We start from the raw sequence: 20,693 nt of genomic DNA, 5'->3' as shown, positions 1-20,693 counted from the left end.
CCAGGCTGTAAACATTTTAACACGGGCTCTTATGGGGACTGACTTGATTTTGGAGCCAGCCTCAAGGGGCGGTCTGACGAACTGCGGTTTTTGATATTTCTGCACAGACATCAATTCAAAGAGCTGGATATTGGCATTTGGTCTTGAACAGACAAAATATAACAAAATGCCCCTACCTACCTGGTGTCTGAAATTTGGTGAGAAGGTGAGGATGTTTCATATAACTTTAGAATTTTTTTACACATGATAGATGCTTTAATTCTAGATTCCCCCCCCCCCCCTTTAGCTCCGACATTTGTGCTTTACATAAAGACACAACTCGTGTTTTCAGAGGCTTTATTTGCATGGGAAGGAACACAATGACAAACATGATGAAAATGTAGTTGATCATTTGAACTCTGAATGATTACCAACAACCACAAAGACATAAACAAAATGTAAAACAAGGCATAACCCCGTCCTGCAAAATTCAAAACTGGATGACTTCAAATTGTCTTATTAAAACGGGTTGACAGCAAAAACACTGAATTGAAAGTAAAAAGAGACATTTCTTTCAATTTCATGCAGTTTTCAAGCAGTGTCATAATGTGATTTCAGCCCCACTGCAACATATATTAAAGGCAAATGTCTATAAAAACAGCTTGCTCAATGACAACATAAAACAATGTAGTCAACAGGTCTGGTATCACACGTAAAGCACACCCAGCAGTGAGTTTCTCACTGTGGAGATGGTCTATAATGTTGGCACTGGTTCCCAATGAGGTGATGGTCACAGGTGAGAGTATACTGGACCTCAAAGCCACCTCTGCCTCCCTGGGTCGGACAGGTGAATCTGTGTGTCCCCTGGCTCAGGTACTGTGTACATGATCCCAGGTGGTCATCATGCTTTAGGTCCTTGTCCCAGACCTCAATCCTCAAACCATGGTGTGTGATCACCTTCATTAAAAAACACACACACAAAAAATTAGTTATACAATAGGCCGTACATGACACATTTGTAGACACAGATATAATCCTGTACTTTTTTCAGATACATCAATATAGTCTTTATGAAAGTGTTTTAGGTAGTCTAAGAACAAACTCTATGAGTGGTTGGGACTTATTCCATTGTACAAAAGCAAAGGTGATGGATTTTGTTGTCTGCGACTCAGTTGCTTCATCAGCTAATGTTACCTTGAGGATGAATAATGGGATTAAAGTCATTTTAAGACGATCTGTGATGAGAAGAGTTACTGACATTGCCCAGATTATAATGAGCGTTCCACCAGGGGTCATTTGACCGGATCCAGTGAGTCCTGTGATGGATGGAGCCGTACCACATCACAGCATAGCTGTGAAAAAAAGCAAACAATAAAAAGCAACTTGTGAATGAATATTGTAGTGTGATATATCAACTTCAGATCTCTATTCCTGACCTCGTTCTACTCACCCCTCAGTCTTGCCTACTGGATCTCCTTTCAGGTTCCAGGCTCTGATGATCGTCACTGCCAGGTTTCCACTCCAGGCCTGTTTAGGACAGCAGTTGGGGGCCATGTTGGGAGTATGCCAACCACAAGATGGTTGGCTGGGGGACTTCCTCACTGCGTTGTCTTTTAAGTACTGCTCTATGGCAGCCTTCATCCCTTCTTTCTGTGTTTCAGTGTGCACCAGCTCATACATTGGCTTTAGGGTGTACAAAACAATATCTGGGTGGTCCTTAAGACTTTTCAGCCAATTCCTATACTCCAGAGAGTTGTTATGAGTGAGAGAAAACTCCCCTAACCAACCACTGCCTCCTGACACCTCAGTGTAATGTTGGTGGAGACCAGAGCTGTACGAGGTGGAGAAGCCGTGGTTCTGTTGGACTTTCTTGCAATGCTCTTGGTTAGCAGTTAATGACAACTTCCCGAGGCCAATAGAGATACCTAGAGATAAACAGGAGTGGACCTAGAGGACAGGACGGGAAATAAAAGCTCTAGGTTATGTATCCACAGACAAGTTTGAAACTGTAATGAGTGGAGAGACAATGTCCATGGCAAGGGGCGACTGAATGGTGTGATTAGTGTTAAAATGATTATAATCGTATGCTACTGCCTTTAAAGGCAACAGAACTGAAACCAGCACACCAAATGAGGGAATATCTTTTGGAATTTGCCTATGTAGTCCCTGTGTTTCCCCTGTTCTATGCCAGTTGGTCTTTTGTCTCTTTACTCAGTGTCCCCGAAAATACTTTTTACTTAAATCTAAACTTTGTGTCAAGTTGTGCATTTGTGTCCATTCGTTTATCGTCACCCAGTTGTGATGATCTTTACACTATGTAGTGTTTGTTATCTCAGGTTGGGCCACTGGGCAATAAATGTTTATGCAAAGCACAGACTTATAAAACGTTGACATTTGTACCAATATATGTCAAATTACATTCACATCTTCAACTTATTAACTGGAATTATTACAAGTCACCTGCGGTGTATCTGTGGGGAGATTCCTTGCCGTTTTTTTGTGGTGACCAAATTTTAATTTATTTTCAATTTTTTCTTTAAGGAGACCAGGGGAAGCCATACCATGATGTTTTCCTGACCAAGTAGGTCTTGTGCCTCAATCTACAAAGACCATTAGCACAGCGTTATGATGAAAGAAAACTAGAAAAATTTAATCCAAGCAAATGCAAAATGGCAACATGAAGAAAAAAAAATGTATGGACTCTCCACAGTCATTGATAAACTGAATACAGGATTACTAAAATTTGAAAGAAGTATTAAAACCTTAAACATTAGCATATTGTTAAAGTTTTAATCAGTCACAATTGTTTTGTTATATTCACTAAAATTGTCATTATGATTTGAGCATAGAGTAAGATACAGGTCAGCTGTCTGTGGCTCCACCCAGTGGCCCCCTCGCTCACACTGCACGTACTGGGCAGCCCCCCTCCCTCGCACAAGAGCAGTGCCTGCTCTTACATGACCAGATAGGTCCAAGCTTAAACTGTAAACAATGGCGGAGAACAGACAACAACAACAGAGCCGAACAATGCCCCACCATTGCCCACATCCAAGAGAAGGAAGTAGACTGATGAAGAAAAGCCGTTTAAAAAGAAAGAATTGACTGAGCCAGAGATAATAATAGGATAAATAATGGAGTGACTTGGCATGAGGCACTCGTCATTGAAATTAAATTGTATTGATCAGAAATAGAACAATCGGGGAATACTTTTTGCCAATGCCCTTCGAAAGCAATGAGCATTCAACCTGATTTGAATGCAACATCTTATCCAGCTTCCTCTGTTACCATGGTTACAAGCTCCTCTGTGGCGAGGGCCTTTGAAGGCAGGGCTGAGGAAGAAGGAGTGACCTGGGAGCTCATTCAAATTTTCTGGCTGAGTCCACAATTTTCTCAGAATTACAGACTGCAGCTTTAATAATGTAACAACGTGTGCCTGTGTTGTGTACGCTGTCCAGAATGTGTCAAATGTACTTCACTGGAGGAGAGTCCATTCAGTGTCGACAAACAGGTTCGTGCAGCTGTGACTCGTTTGAGTCGCCCTCCAAGGTCAACCTGAAATGAAGAACAATGTTGTTCAGGTGTTTTTTTATTTGTAAGATAAGGAAATTAAAATTGCCTGTGTGTTTTAACCTGGCGGATGTAGTGTGTGCCATAGGTATATATGAGCTCTCTGTACTGATCGCTGGTGGAGGAGTTGTAGTGACTCGGCAGTCTGGCCAAATACTTCCTGAACTCAGAGCTGAGTGGCGGGGTGTCGGACACACGGTAACTAGACACAAAGTGACAGATATGTTAATTATCTCAACAAACTTGACTGAAAAAACATTGTGTGTTGCAAGAAATCTTCACAGCCTACCGATAATGATTGCAGGTCACCATGTGATTGCTGAAAAAATAGCGGTCCTCTCTGGCTTTTTGTGAAGCAAACTTATACTGCAGAGGAGCGAGTTCCTCCCACATCCAGACCGGCAGTCACAAACTTATCTACATTTATACCAAGCTGAGAAATTGAGTAAGAAAATAAAAGCTTGTCATCTGCTTGATGTTTACCTGAATATGGCGTATAAATAAACCACAATATGGTGTTTTCTCCATAAAATGTTCAGGGAAAAGATGGTACTCCACTCTTAAAATGGGTGAAAGAATTAAGTGTCTATCAGTTATAATAATAATAATGATAATAATATAGTTTCCTACCTTCCATTCGTCAGTCGCCTGGGAGGTGTGAGTGTCGATCAATGAGCTGCGGACACAATTTGCAGGAGGAATTCACAATTAAAGGTCTTTTATTTTAAAGGTCACTTTGCAGCTTTTTCATTACGCTAATATGATGAATATGGACCATTTAGGAAGAGGAAGACAGTGGTTACAGTACATGTTGAAGAGGATTGTCCCACTTTTAGAAACTGTGTGTGAATAGATTGTGGGCTGTTTGTGTCTAAAATAATACAGAAATATTGCAAAAATATTTTCACATTAACTGATTTGATGCTGTTTCATATCATACCTAACGGAAGTGTGTGTACTGCTGTAGAGGTCAGCACTGCATCGACTTAACGCACGCCAGTCCACTGCAGAGACTGGCAGCTGAAAAATGAAAGGTGAGAAAACCATGATTAACATAAAGTATAGATAACTGTTGCTGCAGAATTTAATTTTTTAATTTTTAATGTTTATTACTTTCTGCAGGGTGTTGCCTTGAAGAGGGTTGGAGCAGAGAGTACAGGTGCCGGCTTTGGTGAGGTAAGTCCTCACGTCAACCAGGTAGGCGCCCTTACGCTGTAGGGTGACCACGTCAAAGCCCTCCCCCACCAGGTTGTGGCCCGGTACAAATTCAGCAGACTCACACTGGCTGAGGTTTCCGATTCGACAGGAGAGAACAGTGGAGGGGTACGACAGAAAGAGGAGGAGACTCAGGTAGAGGAGGGGTGGGGCTGATAAGGAGGTCATGGCTGGAGTCGAAGAGATGCTTGAACTATGAAGATATAAAAGATAAAAATTGTAGATAAGAGCATAAATGAATATCGTTTTAGTTTTAAAAAGATGATTAAAGGTTACAAGGAAGGCAAATCAGTTGTGACATTGAGTTGTCTGTGAAACAGTGAATCGACAGTGTCTCTAAATAACTTAAAAAATTTGAATGATTTGTTTCTTGATCAGGGACAATGTCGATCCTGGATTTTCATTGGCTGGAAGTCATGGATACATTTTTTGTGTTACTGTTAAACTGTACTGTAAATGAAGACAGCAACTGTTAGGATGTTAGGGAGCTTCTGGACTAATACAGCAGTAGTCACATCTGCATTAGTTGCTGGTATGAATAAATAAAGGCACCTCTGTGTAACTGCTCGTTAATGTTTTACACTGAAAGACAGTGTGATCATTGTTCCCAAGTTTTCCAAGTATCATCAAAAAAATGCCAAGATAAAAACTTTGAATTGTGTGCAAGCAATAAAACATGATTCTTTCTTTCCCTTGCTATTTCAGCACAACATGATATGCCTGTCCTTTGCACCATCACACTGTGGCAGCTATATTATATTGCTACAGTTAGGATAAGATAAGATGTTCCTTTATTGATCCACTATGGAGAAATCCACAGGTAACACGGCAGTACAGAGGGAAATAAGTAGCAGCACAAGAGTAGGTCTCAAAAAATAGAGACAATAATAAATATTATATATTACTGGAAACAATACAATGACAATTCGAATAAAAATATGATAAAAACTATTTGAAATAAAGATAAACATACTATAAACAGTAAATGTCCTTGTGTGAAGAATAAAATGCCTGTGCAATGTGCAATTATGTCATGTAAGGACTTTGAATTGCACAGTAGTGAGATCTACTGATGACATTCTTCTCTTCGAAATAATATTACCGATTATATATCATCATAGATTAAAGACTGTGTCTTTCTATTAATATCCTATACCACTACTTTATGTCTGTGGCTCTGTTCCTATTCCTGATGTCCTGCTTCCGGTATGAGTTTGAGGTGTGTAAATACAGCTGAATACAAAATCACATCATACGCATCCGACCCTGTCCAAAAGGTGCAAGTTGAAATGACTATGATTCAACTCTGGTGCACCTGTGTGTCATTCTGTGCCTGCAAAAGCTGTTGCATATTTGACTTTAAATGCTTGGACTGAATCTGCTGATGTTTAATATCAGTGTTGTTGGTTCAACAACACTGTTAAAAATAGAGGTCAATATATTTTCCTAACATCTGATCTTGGAAAACCCTCACAATCCCAACATATTACATATTACGTTATTCAGGAGTCTGGTGAAGTCTCAGTGCCCAAATCATGCTCTTTGTCTAAGGAATCGTGCAGAGTAGCATCTTTTCTAAGTAATTTAATATTAATTGTTTGTTCAAGATATTAAAGACTGTTAATTCTTTTGTCCAGTTACATTAGAAAATAGTTTTCTACCTGTTTGAAATGCAGAGAAAGATGCTGCTCTGCTTCCAGTCATCAACATCAGAACCAGTGAGAGAAAGACTCTGTTCTTTGTTCAGAGATAAGCCAAACATGAAACTTGAAATCTTCTATCTTATCAGAGTTTATGTGGCAGAGGCAGCAAATCAGATGAGAGAAGGAGAGTTCTAATGGAACATGGAATGGCCCTCCCTTTAGCTCAGGTTCATGAGGTTTATTACATATAACTTGTATCAGTCTTTCTGTTAATGTAACTTGTAAACTGTGACTTGTTGCTCTTTTCTTTACACGCGACATATATTGCATGTCTGTCCATCCTGGAAGAGGGATCCCTCCTCTGTGGCTCTTCCTGAGGTTTCTTCCATTGTTTATTTTTCACCCTGTTGGGGTTTTTTTTCCATCAACATATGAAGTTTTTCCTCACTCGAATTGAGAGTCTACGGGCAGAGGATGTTGTTCACGGTATGGATTGTAAAGCCTATTGACGCAATTTGATTGTAATTTGGGGCTATATAAATACAATTGATTTGATTTGATTTATTAGTGTAGCTTGGGGTAACTTTGGTGACCCTTTAAACCTGCAGTGTAGGACTTAAATACTTATAGGACTTATAAATAAACATCTGTTACATTCAAACCAAATGATGTTGATTACATTTAAAAATGGCAGAATAATCTCTCTGTTGTGCAGTTTACTAGCATAAAAACCACTTGTAATGTGTTTTATGTTAAATATTGGTTTGCCAGACCTGAATGGGGGACAAACTGTAGAGATAGAGCAAATAGAGTGATGAAGTCAGACCCCTTCAGTGGACCACCAGTATTTTAGAAAAAGTATGCGTGGTAGCTACAGCAAAAGTATATAACTAGAACTGCAAGCAGTTATGAACGGGGACCAAGCCCCCCCATGCAACTATGACCCCGTGCATCGCAGAGCCCATGGAAGTTGGCCCCAAAAGATGACAAGCCTGGGGCAAAAGTGAGGACACAGGCCAAAACTTTCAGGCAGATGGTGCTTAAATTGTAGGAGGAGTTCGAAAAAGCAGGTTTTGCATATGTGGCGATTTAGCGAACGAAATGTGCAGCAGAAGTGGGCGTGTCCTATGTCAGAAAACCCAGCTCTATTCAGGGAACATATGGATATAAGGTTTGCGAATGTGTTATTTAAAATGTGGAAGTTACAGGCAAAAACGCGATTGCATTTGTAATTTTTGGTATGGAAGAACTGTGTCCTATTCTATCTGTACCATATAAATTTCAAAGCTCTCAGCATAATAGTTTGGCTGAAATTAATGTTTGTTGTGTATCTTGTAATAAGCCACGCCCACATTGACCAGTCATGACCACCTTCAAGATATGACCTCAGGATTGGCCCTACATCATACTGACCAAATTTCGTAAAAATTGGTGTAGCCAAATTTGGCTCATCCCTTCCCAATCTGATGGCAACCAAGGATCTCAAATTTGGTGTTAATAGCATTTAGTTTGACCAAGATATCAAACAGTTTACATTTTTATAGCTAGCTACAGAAATGTGTTCGTTGGCCTAGGTGAAGGCGCCCCCTGCAGGCGGATATATGTAGTTTATTGTGTCTGAGGTACGTGCAGGTGTCTCGACCAACCCTCCAAATTGCACCACCCTCCTTTGCACAGTTTAGCCTGCAGCACCACTTTTAGTGGGAGAAAAAAAATCTTTACAATTACAATAGGGTCCCCAGCACCGCTGGTCCTAGGAAAGGACAAGCAGACGCGTTCCCTCGGCCCCTTGGCCCCTCGGGCTTGGCCCTCTAACTAGAGATGATACAGTGGCTGACCAAAATGATATTCTCATTAGCCTCAGCTGTACTTAGTGTTCAGTGATAATTAGCAAATATTTGAATGCTAACATGTGAAACTAAGATGCAGAACATAACAAACATTATATCCCCGAAATATCACCACGTTAATGTAAGCATGTAGCTCAAAGCTACTGTGTCTAGAACACTGACTGTACACACTCAAAGAGGCCACACCCCTAATTCTGCATGATATTAAGCCTTAATATAATTTAAACTACTGAGTATATCTAAAGATTCATCCCTGTGCAGTTCTCATGAAAGGATAAATAAGCTATAGAGATAGAAACTGATGTTTGTACCAGACTGTAAACATTTTCACACAGGCTCTTATGGGGACTGGCTTGATTTTTGGAGCCAGCCTCAAGCGGCGGTCTGACGAACTGCGGCCTCAATTCCAAGAGTCGGATATTGGCATTTGGTCTTGAACAGCCTCACAGAGCTGCTAGTGAGGCTATTAAAAGAAAAGTCAGAAAAAAATATTTCTACTCACTCAGATTTGGAACAACTGCCTGACAAAACAGAACAAAATGCCCCTACCTACCTGGTGTCTGAATGTTGCTGAGAAAGGTGAGGATGTTTCGTATAACTTTAGAATTTTGACACATGCTTTAATTATAAATTCCGCCCCCACCTTTAGCTCTGACATTTGTGCTTTACATGATGACACAACTCATGGTTTCAGAGGATTTATTTAAGGAACACGAAAATTACATGATGAAAATGTAACTGGAAATTTGAACTCTAAATGATTACCAACAACCACAAAGACATAAACCAAATGTAAAACAAAGCGTAACCCTGTCCTGCACATTTCAAAAGTGGATTGTTTATTTAATGACTTTAAATTGTCTTATTAAAAACAGGTTTGACAATAGAAAAACACTGAATCGAAAGCAAAAAGAGACTTTTTTCAATTTCATGCTGTTTTTAAACAGTGTCATAATGTGAATATACCTTTGATTTCAACCCCACTGCAACACATATTGAAAGCAAATGTCTATTTTAAAAAGCTGACAGTGACAACTTAAAACAATGTAGACAATACATCTGGTATCACACCCAGCAGTGTGTTTCTCACTATGGAGATGGTCTATAATGCTGGCACTTGTTACCAACGAGGCGACGGTCACAGGTGAGAGTATACTTGACCTCAAAGCCACCTCTGCCTCCCTGGGTTGGACAGGTGAATCTGTGTGTCCCCTGGCTCAGGTACTTGGTACATGATCCCAGTTGGTCATCATGCCTCCTGTCCCAGTCCCAAACCTCAATCTTCAAACCCAAGTTTGTGATCACCTTCATAAAGAAAAAAAAAAGAAGAAAACATATGTTTATACAATGAGCTGAGCACATGACACAGTTTTAGACACAGATATAATATTGTACATTTTTCAGATACGTTAATATAGTCTTTATGAAAATGTTTTAGGTACTTTAAGAACAAACTCTATGAGTGGTTGGGACCTATTCCATTTAAAAAAAGCAAAGGTGATGGAATTTGTTGTCTGCAACTCAGTTACTTTATCAGCTATTGTTACACATAATAATAATGGAATTAAAGTTAATTTAAGACGATCTGTGAGATTTACTGACATTGCCCAGATTATAACGAGCATTCCACCAGGGGGTGTTTGACCGTCTCCAGCGAGTCCTGTGATAGGCGGAGCCGTACCACATCTTGGCATAGCTGTGAATAAAAGAATACAATGAAAAGCAACTTGTGAATTAATGTTGTAGTTTGATATATCAGCTTAAGCTCTCAATTCCTGACCTCGCTCTACTCACCCCTCAGTCTTGCCTATTCGATCTCCTTTCAGTCTCCAGGCTCTGATGATCGTCACTACCAGGTTTCCCCTCCAGGTCTGTTTAGGACAACAGTTGGGGGCCACGTTAGGATTATTCCAACCACAATATGGTTGGCTGGGGGATTTCTTCTCTGCGTTGTCTCTTAAGTACTGCTCTATGGCAGCCTTCATCCCTTCTTTCTGTGTCTCAGTGCGCACCAGCTCATACATTGGCCTAAGGGAGTACGAAACAATATCTGGGTGGTCCTTAAGACTTTTCAGCCAATTCCTGTAGCCCAGAGAGTCGTTATGAGTGAGAGAAAACTCCCCCAACCAACCACTGCCTCCTGCCACCTCAGTGTAATGTTGGTGGAGACTAGAGCTAAACGAGGTGGAGAAGTCATGGTTCTGTTGGACTTTCTTGCAACGCTGTCGGTTAGCAGATAATGGCAACTTCCCAAGGCCAATAGAGATACCTAGAGATAAACAGGAGTGGACCTAGAGGACAGGACGGGAAATAAAAAAAAGCTACGTTATGTATCCACAGACATGTTTGAAACTGTAATGAGTGGAGAGACAGGATACAGAGTGTGAGGGACCACTGAATGTTGTGATGAGTGTCAAAATGATGACAATCATATGCTGCTGCCTTCAATTAAACAATATTATATCATGGGGGTTTGAAAAGAACATTAATAATGTAACAACGTGTGCTTGTGTTGTGTACGCTGTCCAGGATGTGTCAAATGTACCTCACTGGAGGAGAGTCCATTCAGTGTGGACAAACAGGTTCGTGCAGCTGTGACTCGTCTGAGTCGCCCTCCAAGGTAAACCTGAAATGAAGAACAATGTTGTGAACAACAGGTGTTTTTTTACTTGTAAAATAAGAAATTAAAACTGTGTGTGTGTGTGTGTGTGTGTGTGTGTGTGCATTAACCTGGCGGATGTAGTGTGTGCCATAGGTCTGTATCAGCTCCCTGTACTGATCCCTGCTGGAGGAATCGTATTGACTCGGCAGTCTGTCCAAATCCTTTCTGAACTCAGAGCTGAGTGGCGGTTTGCTGGACACCCGGTAACTAGACACAAAGAGACAGATTTGTTAATTGCCTTAAATCAAATTACCTCAAACTTCTGCGGTAAGAGTGGAGAAACCTTAACAACTGACCGATAATGGCTGCAGGTCACCCTGTGAGTGCTGAAGGAGTAGTGGTCCTCTCTGGTTCTTTCTGACGCAAACTTATATGCAGAGGAGCGAGTTCCTCCCACATCCAGGCCGGCAGACACAAACTTATCCACATTTATACCAACCTGACAAATAAAAGGTAAAAGCTCATGAGCTGCTTGGAGTTCACCCAGAATAACAAAAAAAGGTGTATTAAAGGTCCATTGTTGTAGGTTTAAGGGGCAGAAATGGATTATAACATTCTTAATTTTTTGTTTTAATTCATGTACAATGACCTTAAACTATGAATCGCTGTGTTTTTGTTTGTTTGTTTGTTTGTTGTTGTTGTTGTTGTTGTTGTTGTTTAGTTTTTTTTACCTTAAACTGAGCCTTAATTATCTACAGAAGCAGTGGATCCCTATCTCTGGAGTCACCCATGTTTCTACAGTTGCCCAGAATGGACAAACCAAACAACAGGTCCTTAAAGGGCCGTTTGCATTTTTTACGTTTTAAAAGTACAATATGTAGTTAACATTACCAGGGGTCCGTTTCACAAAGCAGGTTCAACAAACTCTGAGTCTAACCCTGAACTCTGAGTTGATCTACTCTGAGATAGGAAACTCTGAGTTTTCGGTTCCAGAACAGCTGATTTGAGTTAGTTTGATCAACTCGGAGTAGTTTAACCTGGAGTTAAGCACGTGCACCACAAGTATCAAAAGACAGCATCAATGGAGCCCTGATTCGACGAGTCACCATGGCAACGGGGAAGAGGAGGGCTACGTTTTTCACCCCACTGGAATTGGAAATATTAACGCGCTCATACGGTGAGTTTGAGCACGTTTTTAGAAGGAAGTGTAACACCGCTGCAGCAGCAAAAGAGAAGGAGACGGCGTGGGAGAACATTGGCGCTCGGGTCAATGCGTAATTTTAAATGTAGTCCTTTGCAATCACAATAATATTACAGGGGGAAACTGCTTGAGTGGTAGCCTATTAATTTATTTAATTTAGGTGCAACCCCGGCTGAGAAGCGCACTTGGCTGCAGCTTAAGATGAAACATAAAAACATTAGACCTCGGCATAATCTCATGGGGTACCTCATTTTGATCATGTTTTACGTTGTAAAGTAAATATTAAGTGGCTGTTTGACTGTACAGTTGTTTTATTCCCAACATAATGCTGTTTTCACACACATAAATGTCTTCTCATCTATATCATGTTCTGTTAAATAATTAAGCCTATTTAAACTAACACAGACGGGTGGTGGCCCAGCACCGCCACCTCTAACGGAGGCAAAGGAGCTGAAAATTATAAAGATGGGTAGTAGCCGTTTCAGGTCGAGGCACACTTTTCTGACCGCTCTGCATACAGTTGCCTTGCTCAAATGCTCTGCATCTCCGAAGTTGTATAAAAAAAACTCCCATTTGCAAAAAAACGCAGCGCAACACACAATATCTGCTGGGATGTGAGAGCATGACTTCGGTTGGTAATGTTGGAAATGTAAGGACGGATCAGGTTGTGTATGTAAATGATGGACTGTGAAGTGAAACGGTACCGCTCAAAAAGATAATTGTCTGGAAATGCAAGAACATCTATGCACGTCTGATAATCATCTCCCGACGAATATTTAATTCTCTGCGCAGTAATGCTGCACCTTCATCCACGGGATCATTATCAAAAGGACATGCCATGGCAGTGAAAATAGTCGCCACCTAATATAACTTTGAATGTAGGCCTACTGACTGATTTTTGCAATGATCAATGAGAACTATACTACGCCAAAACTCGCCTGCTACTTGAATGAATGAGGAAATCAAATACCGTGTGTGGCTGAAAGAGGGCGGAGACAGAGAGAAACTCGAGGTTTGTTTAGAAAAACCTGGTCCCGACCAGGTTAGGTTCAGGGAGTATGTTACCATGGTAACTGACCGAGAGCTTAAGTTACCTCTCTCTGTGAAACAGGCTAGAGTTACCCCTCTTTCTCTGGTTTGAGTTACCTCCCTTTGTGAAACGGAAAACTCAGAGTTTCCCTCATTTCAGGGTTAACAGACTCAGAGTTTTCACTAAACCTGCTTTGTGAAACGGACCCCAGGAAGCTCTCTGTCAAAACAAAACATATGTTTGAGGAGGAGCTTTATTAGTGTAACATTTCAGAGAGTAAAGGGTAAAAAGAAGAGAGAGAACTGGAGTCTCTGGTGAGTACCAAATACAATTTACCCGTATTGAAACACAGACACATTCTCCTTGTGTGCTGTGTCTGACTAGTGTAATGTAGTAATGTAGTAAATTAATAATCTGGGTGTTTGTGGCAGAATAACAAAGCAAGAGTAAGGTGGTTAAACACAAGTGCCCCTGCGTTCAAAGACACTTTGCTGGTAATTAACACACCATTAAACAATCAGCTTTGCTTATGAAAATCTATCTGATATGACTGAGTCAGAAATGTTCACAGATTGGGTAATGTTTTAAAGTTTTATTCCCGTTGAATTCAGTCTTGTTGCCGACTTCCCTGTCCCCAAAATAATGACAGGGCACCTGGTGAAACACACCGTAAGCTTGAGTAAACTCGCATTGTTGGAAACATTTTGGAAAATTTAAGTACACAGCTCTACAAAATTTATTACTAAGACAAATTTTAACGAAAGATTGAGAGTTTCCTACCTTCCAGTCTTTACTGTCCTGGGAGCTGTGCTTTTCAATCAATGAGCTGTGGACACAAATTGCAGGAAAAAAAAATATGACTTAAATTCTTTCATATCAAAGAATTTTTGTTTTGTCAAAATAGGAGTGACATCATTTTAACAAGCTGTTGCACTCGATGCACGGACCGTGTTCTGAGCATACAGAGGATGGACTCTGTGTTTATAACATTGATGCTTGGCGCTCACACGGTAAAAGTTTATGTTTCTCAGATTTTGAACCTTTGATATGAAGATGCCGAACACATTATCATCATCCTCATATTGCTGCTGTTGTTTACCTTCACTCTGACACAGATTCAAAAGATGCACTACGTGTCTTTCATTTTGTAAGGACAGCCGATGTTTTTGCACAGTTAATGGCTACAAAACTTTTAAACTTCATCTAATGCCAGATTTTTTGCAGAGAAACTGACTGAAAAAGATAATCAAATGTTGTGGCTTTGGAGAATGCTGAGTTCTCCTGTTTTTAGTGAAGACTTGTGCTTTATTAACACATATTTATTGGCCTGTGTTGAGGCCTTGAATGAATTATGCTGTTTCATATCATACCTTACAGAGGTGTGTGTACTGCTGTAGAGGTCAGCACTGCATCGACTAAACACACGCCAGTCCACTGCAGAGACCGGCAGCTGAAAAATGAAAGGTGAGAACACCATGATTAACATTAATATATATTATTTATGTATAAACAACTGTTGCTGCAGAATTTAATTTTTTCATTTTTATTGTTTATTACTTTCTGCAGGGTGTCGCCTTGAAGAGGGTTGGAGCAGAGAGTACAGGTGCCGCCTTTGGTGAGGTAAGTCCTCACGTCAACCAGGTAGGCGCCCTTACGCTGCAGGGTGACCACGTCAAAGCCCTCCCCCACCAGGTTGTGGCCCGGTACAAATTCAGCAGACTCGCACTGGCTGAGGTTTCCGATTTGACAGGAGAGAACAGTGGAGGGGTACGACAGAAAGAGGAGGAGACTCAGGTAGAGGAGGGGTGGGGCTGATAAGGAGGTCATGGCTGGAGTCGAAGAGACACTTGAAAGATAAAGATATAAAAGATAAAAAGAGTAGATAAAAGTTTCATAAATGAATACCGTGTTAGTTTTAAAAAGACTCTAAACTACTTAAAAAATTATAATTTCTTGTTTCTTGACCATGGACAGCGATGATTCTGGATTATGATTCGCTGGAAGTCATGGATACATTTTTGTTACTATTAAACTGTACTGTAGGTGAAGACAGCAACAATTAGGATGAAATAAGGGAACTTCTGGACTAATAAACAGCTGCAGTCACATCTGCTCCACTCCGAAGTTGTTCACTGACGAGAGGAGAGCTTAAACAGAACTTTTTAACTAATTAAAAGTGGAATTTACCCTCACTTAGGTGCCTTCACTCTGGTTTGTCACCCTGCAGCACTGATCAGTCGAAGAGACCTCCACTGTCAAGCTTTTATGTTCTATAATGCTGACTGCTGACTGGAACTTGGAGGGAATTTACTTACATTATAAACTATATTTGATATCTTTGAATGGAGATTATTTTACGAAAAAAATATTTTCAGTCCTTTAAATGTTAATTGTGCATATATGTACGTATGCCTGCCAAAGCCTTGGTATCTTATTGCGGCATCTTGTGCCACAGATGTAATTATTAAAAACAAGCTGTTTCCCGAGGAGATATTCCTCCATATCAATGAACGACCAGTGTATTTTATTATGTGTGTTCTGCTGTAAACACTCCCGAGCACATCAAATATCTGCAGAACCCATCAGTAGGCTTGGGGCTGAGTGTCACAGGCAGAGAGGGGAAAATGTTGTTTTTTGGTCTTTGCTAACTATGAGAAAAAAAGAAAATTACCATTAAATGTTATTGTATACATTGTCATGTGTTAATCAGTGTTGGGAGTAACGGCGTTTAAGTATAACGGCGTTACTAACGGCGTTATTTTTTCAGTAAAGGAGTAATCTAATGAATTACTTTTCCCATCTTTACAACGCCGTTACCGTTACCGACTATAAAATGTGGCGCGTTACAAATTGAAGTTTCTCATTGAAGCTGCGGTCAACCGACTCGGCTCTCAGCCACCGGAGCAGCAGGGCTGCTTTATTTTTCTCTGGTGATGCAGGAGGGAGGGGCGGGACAACCGCAGAGGTGATGATTGGCTCTCTAAGGTAGAGTGAGAGTTCGTAAGCCAATCAGAGGCTGTGTTCGGTTTACACACAAACCACACAGCCTCGCACACACAAACTAGCAGAGGTGAGCTGCAGGAATGGCGAGTCCGGAGGGAAAGTTAACGTTTTCCAAGTGGAAGTACAGACACTACTTAACCTCCTTTGTCCACGTCCGTTTTAAGCAACTCTAATCTAATGAAGCATCTCTCAACTGCACGCGCCTCTACAACACTTAGTGGCCAAAGACTCCTTTGTTGACACTGTTGATGATGATAGCAGGTGTGGCTACGTGAGCTCCGCTAACACAGAAGGACACGGAGCCGTCCGAGTAGGGTTGCCAACCGTCCCTTAAAAAACGGAATCGTCCCGTATTTAGAAACAAAGTTGCGCGTCCCGTAATGAGCTTAAAAGGGACGCACTTTGTCCCGTATTTCCGTGAGAATCAAAATGGTCTTTAAAATGTCAATGGAATCAATGAATGACAGGGCGTTTTATATGAAAATATACGGTAATCTTACTGCCAGCCCTCTCCTGCGCTGTGACCAATGAGCCGACAGCACACTCACACACGAGAATAACAATGCACAATCCGGCTCTTCTTATTGGTCGAGGTACTGTCGCTTGCAAGAAGATACCGGAAGACAAGAGACTGAGGCAACTGGCAAAACAATCCAGCATGGCTCACAACGACACAGGTTCACAGGACACTGCAGACGGTACGCCTTCCACCATGAGCAGTAACGTTAATCCCCCGATAAAAAAAGAAAAGGCTGCAAAAATACAGACTCGAATGAGAAAAAGAAAACGTGGCTGGTAAAAGTGTAGATAATGTCTGCTGGCGCACTTTTTCTGTAGCCCATGGTGAACTGTTTGACGTGAAACAGCATGCATCTAGTGGTCTACACGTGAGGGACAACCAGGTGGACCCTTGACTGGTTTGTTGTCCACCAGGCAACACCAGAGGCAGATATGGTATGTAGATAAATAAGAATGTTTTTTAAGTCCAATAAATGTCAGAATTTTGTGGCCAAAAAAATGTTTAGTGTAATAAACACATACAATTGATAGATGAATACATAAAATAGATAAATAATACATAAAAGTAATACATAGATGAATAATAGATAAAGAATACACACTATACTATACATACATACAACCTTACACATGTCAGTTCAAACAGTCCATAGATATGTGATGTGCATAATTTGTACTGCACAGGCAGTTGATGTACTACACATGAACTATATATCAGTAAGAATGTAACAACTTTCTATTGTTTTCTGTTATTTTATACTGTTTTCAGTTAAGCAGCACAGTTCTGTTAAATAAATATTTTATTCTGTCAAGTTAAGCAGGACAGATTTCTGTTAAAAATATCTTTTATTTAGCACAAAAAAATTAATTGTTGAAAAATATTTTTTTCTATGTGTTCGTATCACTCAAAAACATGCATCAAACTAAATTCACATTCGAGTCAAATTATTTGGAAATCGTTTCACATACAAACAGGGCCCAAACCAAGCCGTCCGGGGGGGGGGGGGGGGGGGGGGGGGGGTGTTGTCCCTTATTTATTTTTCAGGGAGTTGGCAACCCTACGTCCGAGCAGCTAAAGCTGGATGTTTCTTCTCCAGCTTCACTAAAACTTGTGACACAGACTGAACTGAATGCAATGATAGGCAGGTATGTTGTTGAGAACATGCTCCCGTTATCAACAGCTGACCCAGACTCCTTCATTGGCTAAATACCAGGGAGAGCAGGTGCCAGTCCGCCATGCAGAAAGACATTTTCTAAATACATAGATGCAGAGTACATTAAAATCAATGCCTAGCTCAAAAAGGGAAGAAAAGAAAGTAACGCAAGAGTTACTTTTCCTGGTAACTAATTACCTTTATATTGGAGTTATTCCGTTACTAACTCAATTACTTTTTGGGAGAAGTAACTATTAACTATAACTAATTATTATTTAAAAGTAACGTGACCAACACTGGTTATAATGTTTGTCATGGAGTACATCGCTTCACTGCTAAAAGAAAAGAGAGCAGCTCACTGCTGCTTTAGTTTCTTATCTTGAATTGCAAACTTTGTTGTCTCCATGATTGTAATTATTAATACTCATATAAAAAATCACTATATTTATAAAAACGACGTGGGTTTCTTTATATTCCCACAGATGTCACATCCGTAAGTGTGTGAATGTGTAAATGAGAGACATTAACTTATAGCACTTTGTAGAAGGAGCTTTATAAAGTTCACTCCCTTGACTTGTATTAAGTTCACTGGGCTGAGCTGCCACATCCAATATGGAGGCGTCGGTCCAGCACTGATACCTTCAGTTTATTGCCGGGAACAATGACTGTAAACGTACCGTGTGTTTCATGTGTCTGACTATGAGACTGCAGTCTGACCCACAGTCACTGCCAGCAGCTCTTTAGAGCGGCTTCATGATTACCGTCAATGTTAGAACAATTGCGCACTGGAAAAAAAATGTGTGACTGATGTGACCAAGCAAACACGAACCATAGCTTGTTTGACTTAACGCAGTGGTTCTCAAATGGTGGGGCGCGGAGAGGCAGGGCAGGACGCGAAAGTCTATTTCCACTGGATATGTTTCCGCTGCATTACGTCTCCATCATGCCAGCGGAGCTGATAGGTTTCACTTTCACTTTAGTCTATGCTTTAACTACCACCAGGTCCGCTGCGCTGCGTGTCTGCTTCGTCCAGCTCCGGCAGTCCGGTGAACAGATACGCAGGACTTCTGTATCTGGCGATGCCGGAGTACGACGCAGCGATTCAGCGGAATTTTGCACCGAGCAGACAGGAAGTCAAGTGCCGAAATAACAATATAACGTGCGGTTACTTTTCAAAATAGAACACTCCGTGTTGACACCAGCACACAAATCTCCAAAAAGAGAGAAACACAAGCTCTTCTGTTAATCCCTCGGTCGGGAACTATGCAGCAGGAAATATGACGATGCCTACGTAGACCTTGGGTTTACCGTGAATACAGTCGGAAATGAGGAAAGACCTGTTTGTGTTTTAAGCCTAAAAACTCTGGCAAGACAGCGTAAAACCATTTTGATAATCAGGTGACTGCATACAGAATGCTGCAACTCATACTGAGGTTTATACAGATAAATAAATACATATTATCAGGTTCTCAATAGTATTTAAATTTGGGGGCGTGAAAAGAATTCTGTCCTCTAGGGGGGGCAAGACAAAAAATAACTGAGAACCACTAATGTATTAGATGCGTAGCACGGTTGATCAGACTGGGGGCTGAAGATGAAGAGAAGCATCTGACGCCACTCTCCTGCACCCTTTGGGATACAAAGTCAAATTGAATTTTGGAACAATTTTTGCGGGTGGCGGGCATGAAATCGAATAAGCAGTTTCCTCCTAGTTTTCTTTTTAGTCCTGTGACAAGATGAGCAGTCGTGAAGAAATGTTAAATCTTAAATGTCCTTTTCTTTATCATTTAAATAAAGTTACAAAATGAGCAGTCTTGGGGAAGAAAATGAATAGATGCAGCTAGAGTCTGAAAATGAAAAAGTATTTCTGTTAATGCATTTTAATTTGAATTGTGGTACAGATTCATAGCAGTGTAGCATCTTTTCTAAGTAATTTAATATTAATTGTTTGTCCAATCCATTAAAGACTGTTGATTCTTTCGTCCAGTTAAATTAGAAAAGAGTTTTCTACCTGTTTGAAATGCAGAGAAAGATGCTGCTCTGCTTCCAGTCATCAACATCAGAATCAGCGAGAGAAAGACCCTTTGTTCCTTGTTCAGCGATAAATGAAAAATGAAGCCTGAAGTCTTTTATCTTATAGGAGGTTAGGTGGCAGAGGCAGCAAATAAGATGAGAGAAGGGCAGTTCTAAAGGAACATGGAACGGCCCTCCCTTTGATTCAGGTTAATGAGGTTAATTAGTTTAGCTTGGGGGAAATTACTGGAACATGAAATGAACTGTTGCTGGAGCCTCTTTGATTTTTTATTCATAAAAAACACTAGTAATGTGTTTTATGTCAAATTTTATATTGCCAGACCTGAATGGGGGACAAATAGAGCAAATAGAAAGGTGAAGTCAGACCCCTTCAGTGGATCACCATGGGACCATATTATAGAAAAAGTATGCGTGCGACTGTACACACTCAGAGAGGCCACAACCTAATTATGCATAACATTAAGTCTAATTAAAACCAGTAGGCTATTTAAGGGGGGATGCCGTCCCCCTTGATAGCAAAATTACTAATAAGCACCTCCCTTGTTAACTGGACATCAGTCTCCATCCCCTAGTAGCAGATAGTGTGTTACAAATCACAAGTGGCGGCGATCAGCTCTTGCGAACTGTGGAGTCAAGTCGGTCAGGCTCTACTATTTTGCACAATGTTCATTGTCTGCCTTCAAGGAACTTAAATGGTAAAAAAATTCCAAGGGGTCATGTAACTTAAAATGACCCTGCTTGTAGTGTATTGTGAGAAGCATGAGAAGACCCTGCTCAGTCCACTGCTACAATTTTTAAAGGTGTATTTACTCATTACTTTAATTCAGTTAAAAAAGACAATTGTAGTAGGTAGAGAAGGAAGATAACTGGATGAAATGGAATTGTATAATTAAGGT

At 40.6% G+C, this 20,693-nt stretch overlaps 1 protein-coding gene and 1 pseudogene across 1 annotated transcript; both read right to left on the bottom strand.

The window, feature by feature from the left end:
- Window positions 1-319: 319 nt before the first annotated feature.
- LOC115589088 (perforin-1-like) lies at window positions 320-6,509 on the bottom strand (annotated as a pseudogene).
- Window positions 6,510-8,936: 2,427 nt separating this feature from the next.
- LOC115589099 (perforin-1-like) lies at window positions 8,937-19,843 on the bottom strand. The gene is made up of 10 exons (XM_030429811.1): window positions 19,775-19,843; window positions 14,645-14,933; window positions 14,458-14,537; window positions 13,868-13,913; window positions 11,213-11,355; window positions 10,985-11,123; window positions 10,800-10,880; window positions 10,049-10,545; window positions 9,857-9,950; window positions 8,937-9,559 (listed from the first exon to the last, which is right to left on the bottom strand). The coding sequence occupies exons 2-10, from the start codon at window positions 14,912-14,914 to the stop codon at window positions 9,344-9,346; spliced, it is 1,566 nt and encodes a 521-aa protein (XP_030285671.1). The 5' UTR covers window positions 14,915-14,933; window positions 19,775-19,843; the 3' UTR covers window positions 8,937-9,343.
- Between the last annotated feature and the right edge of the window lie 850 nt (window positions 19,844-20,693).

Source organism: Sparus aurata, chromosome 1, assembly GCF_900880675.1.
Source record: "Sparus aurata chromosome 1, fSpaAur1.1, whole genome shotgun sequence".
Lineage (NCBI taxonomy): Eukaryota > Metazoa > Chordata > Actinopteri > Spariformes > Sparidae > Sparus > Sparus aurata.
The sequence above is the reverse complement of the archived record's forward strand: the minus strand, read 5'-3'. Positions and strand labels throughout refer to the sequence as shown.

Bases quoted from the DNA above. Each gene is read 5' to 3' on its own strand.
- LOC115589099 (XM_030429811.1), bottom strand. From the start codon at position 14,914: ATGACCTCCTTATCAGCCCCACCCCTCCTCTACCTGAGTCTCCTCCTC. The intron at 10,881-10,984 runs GTTAATGCACAC...TCTTCATTTCAG, and splicing joins GCACACACTACATCCGCCAG to GTTTACCTTGGAGGGCGACT. The intron at 10,546-10,799 runs GTACATTTGACA...CCTGTCCTCTAG, and splicing joins ATGGACTCTCCTCCAGTGAG to GTCCACTCCTGTTTATCTCT.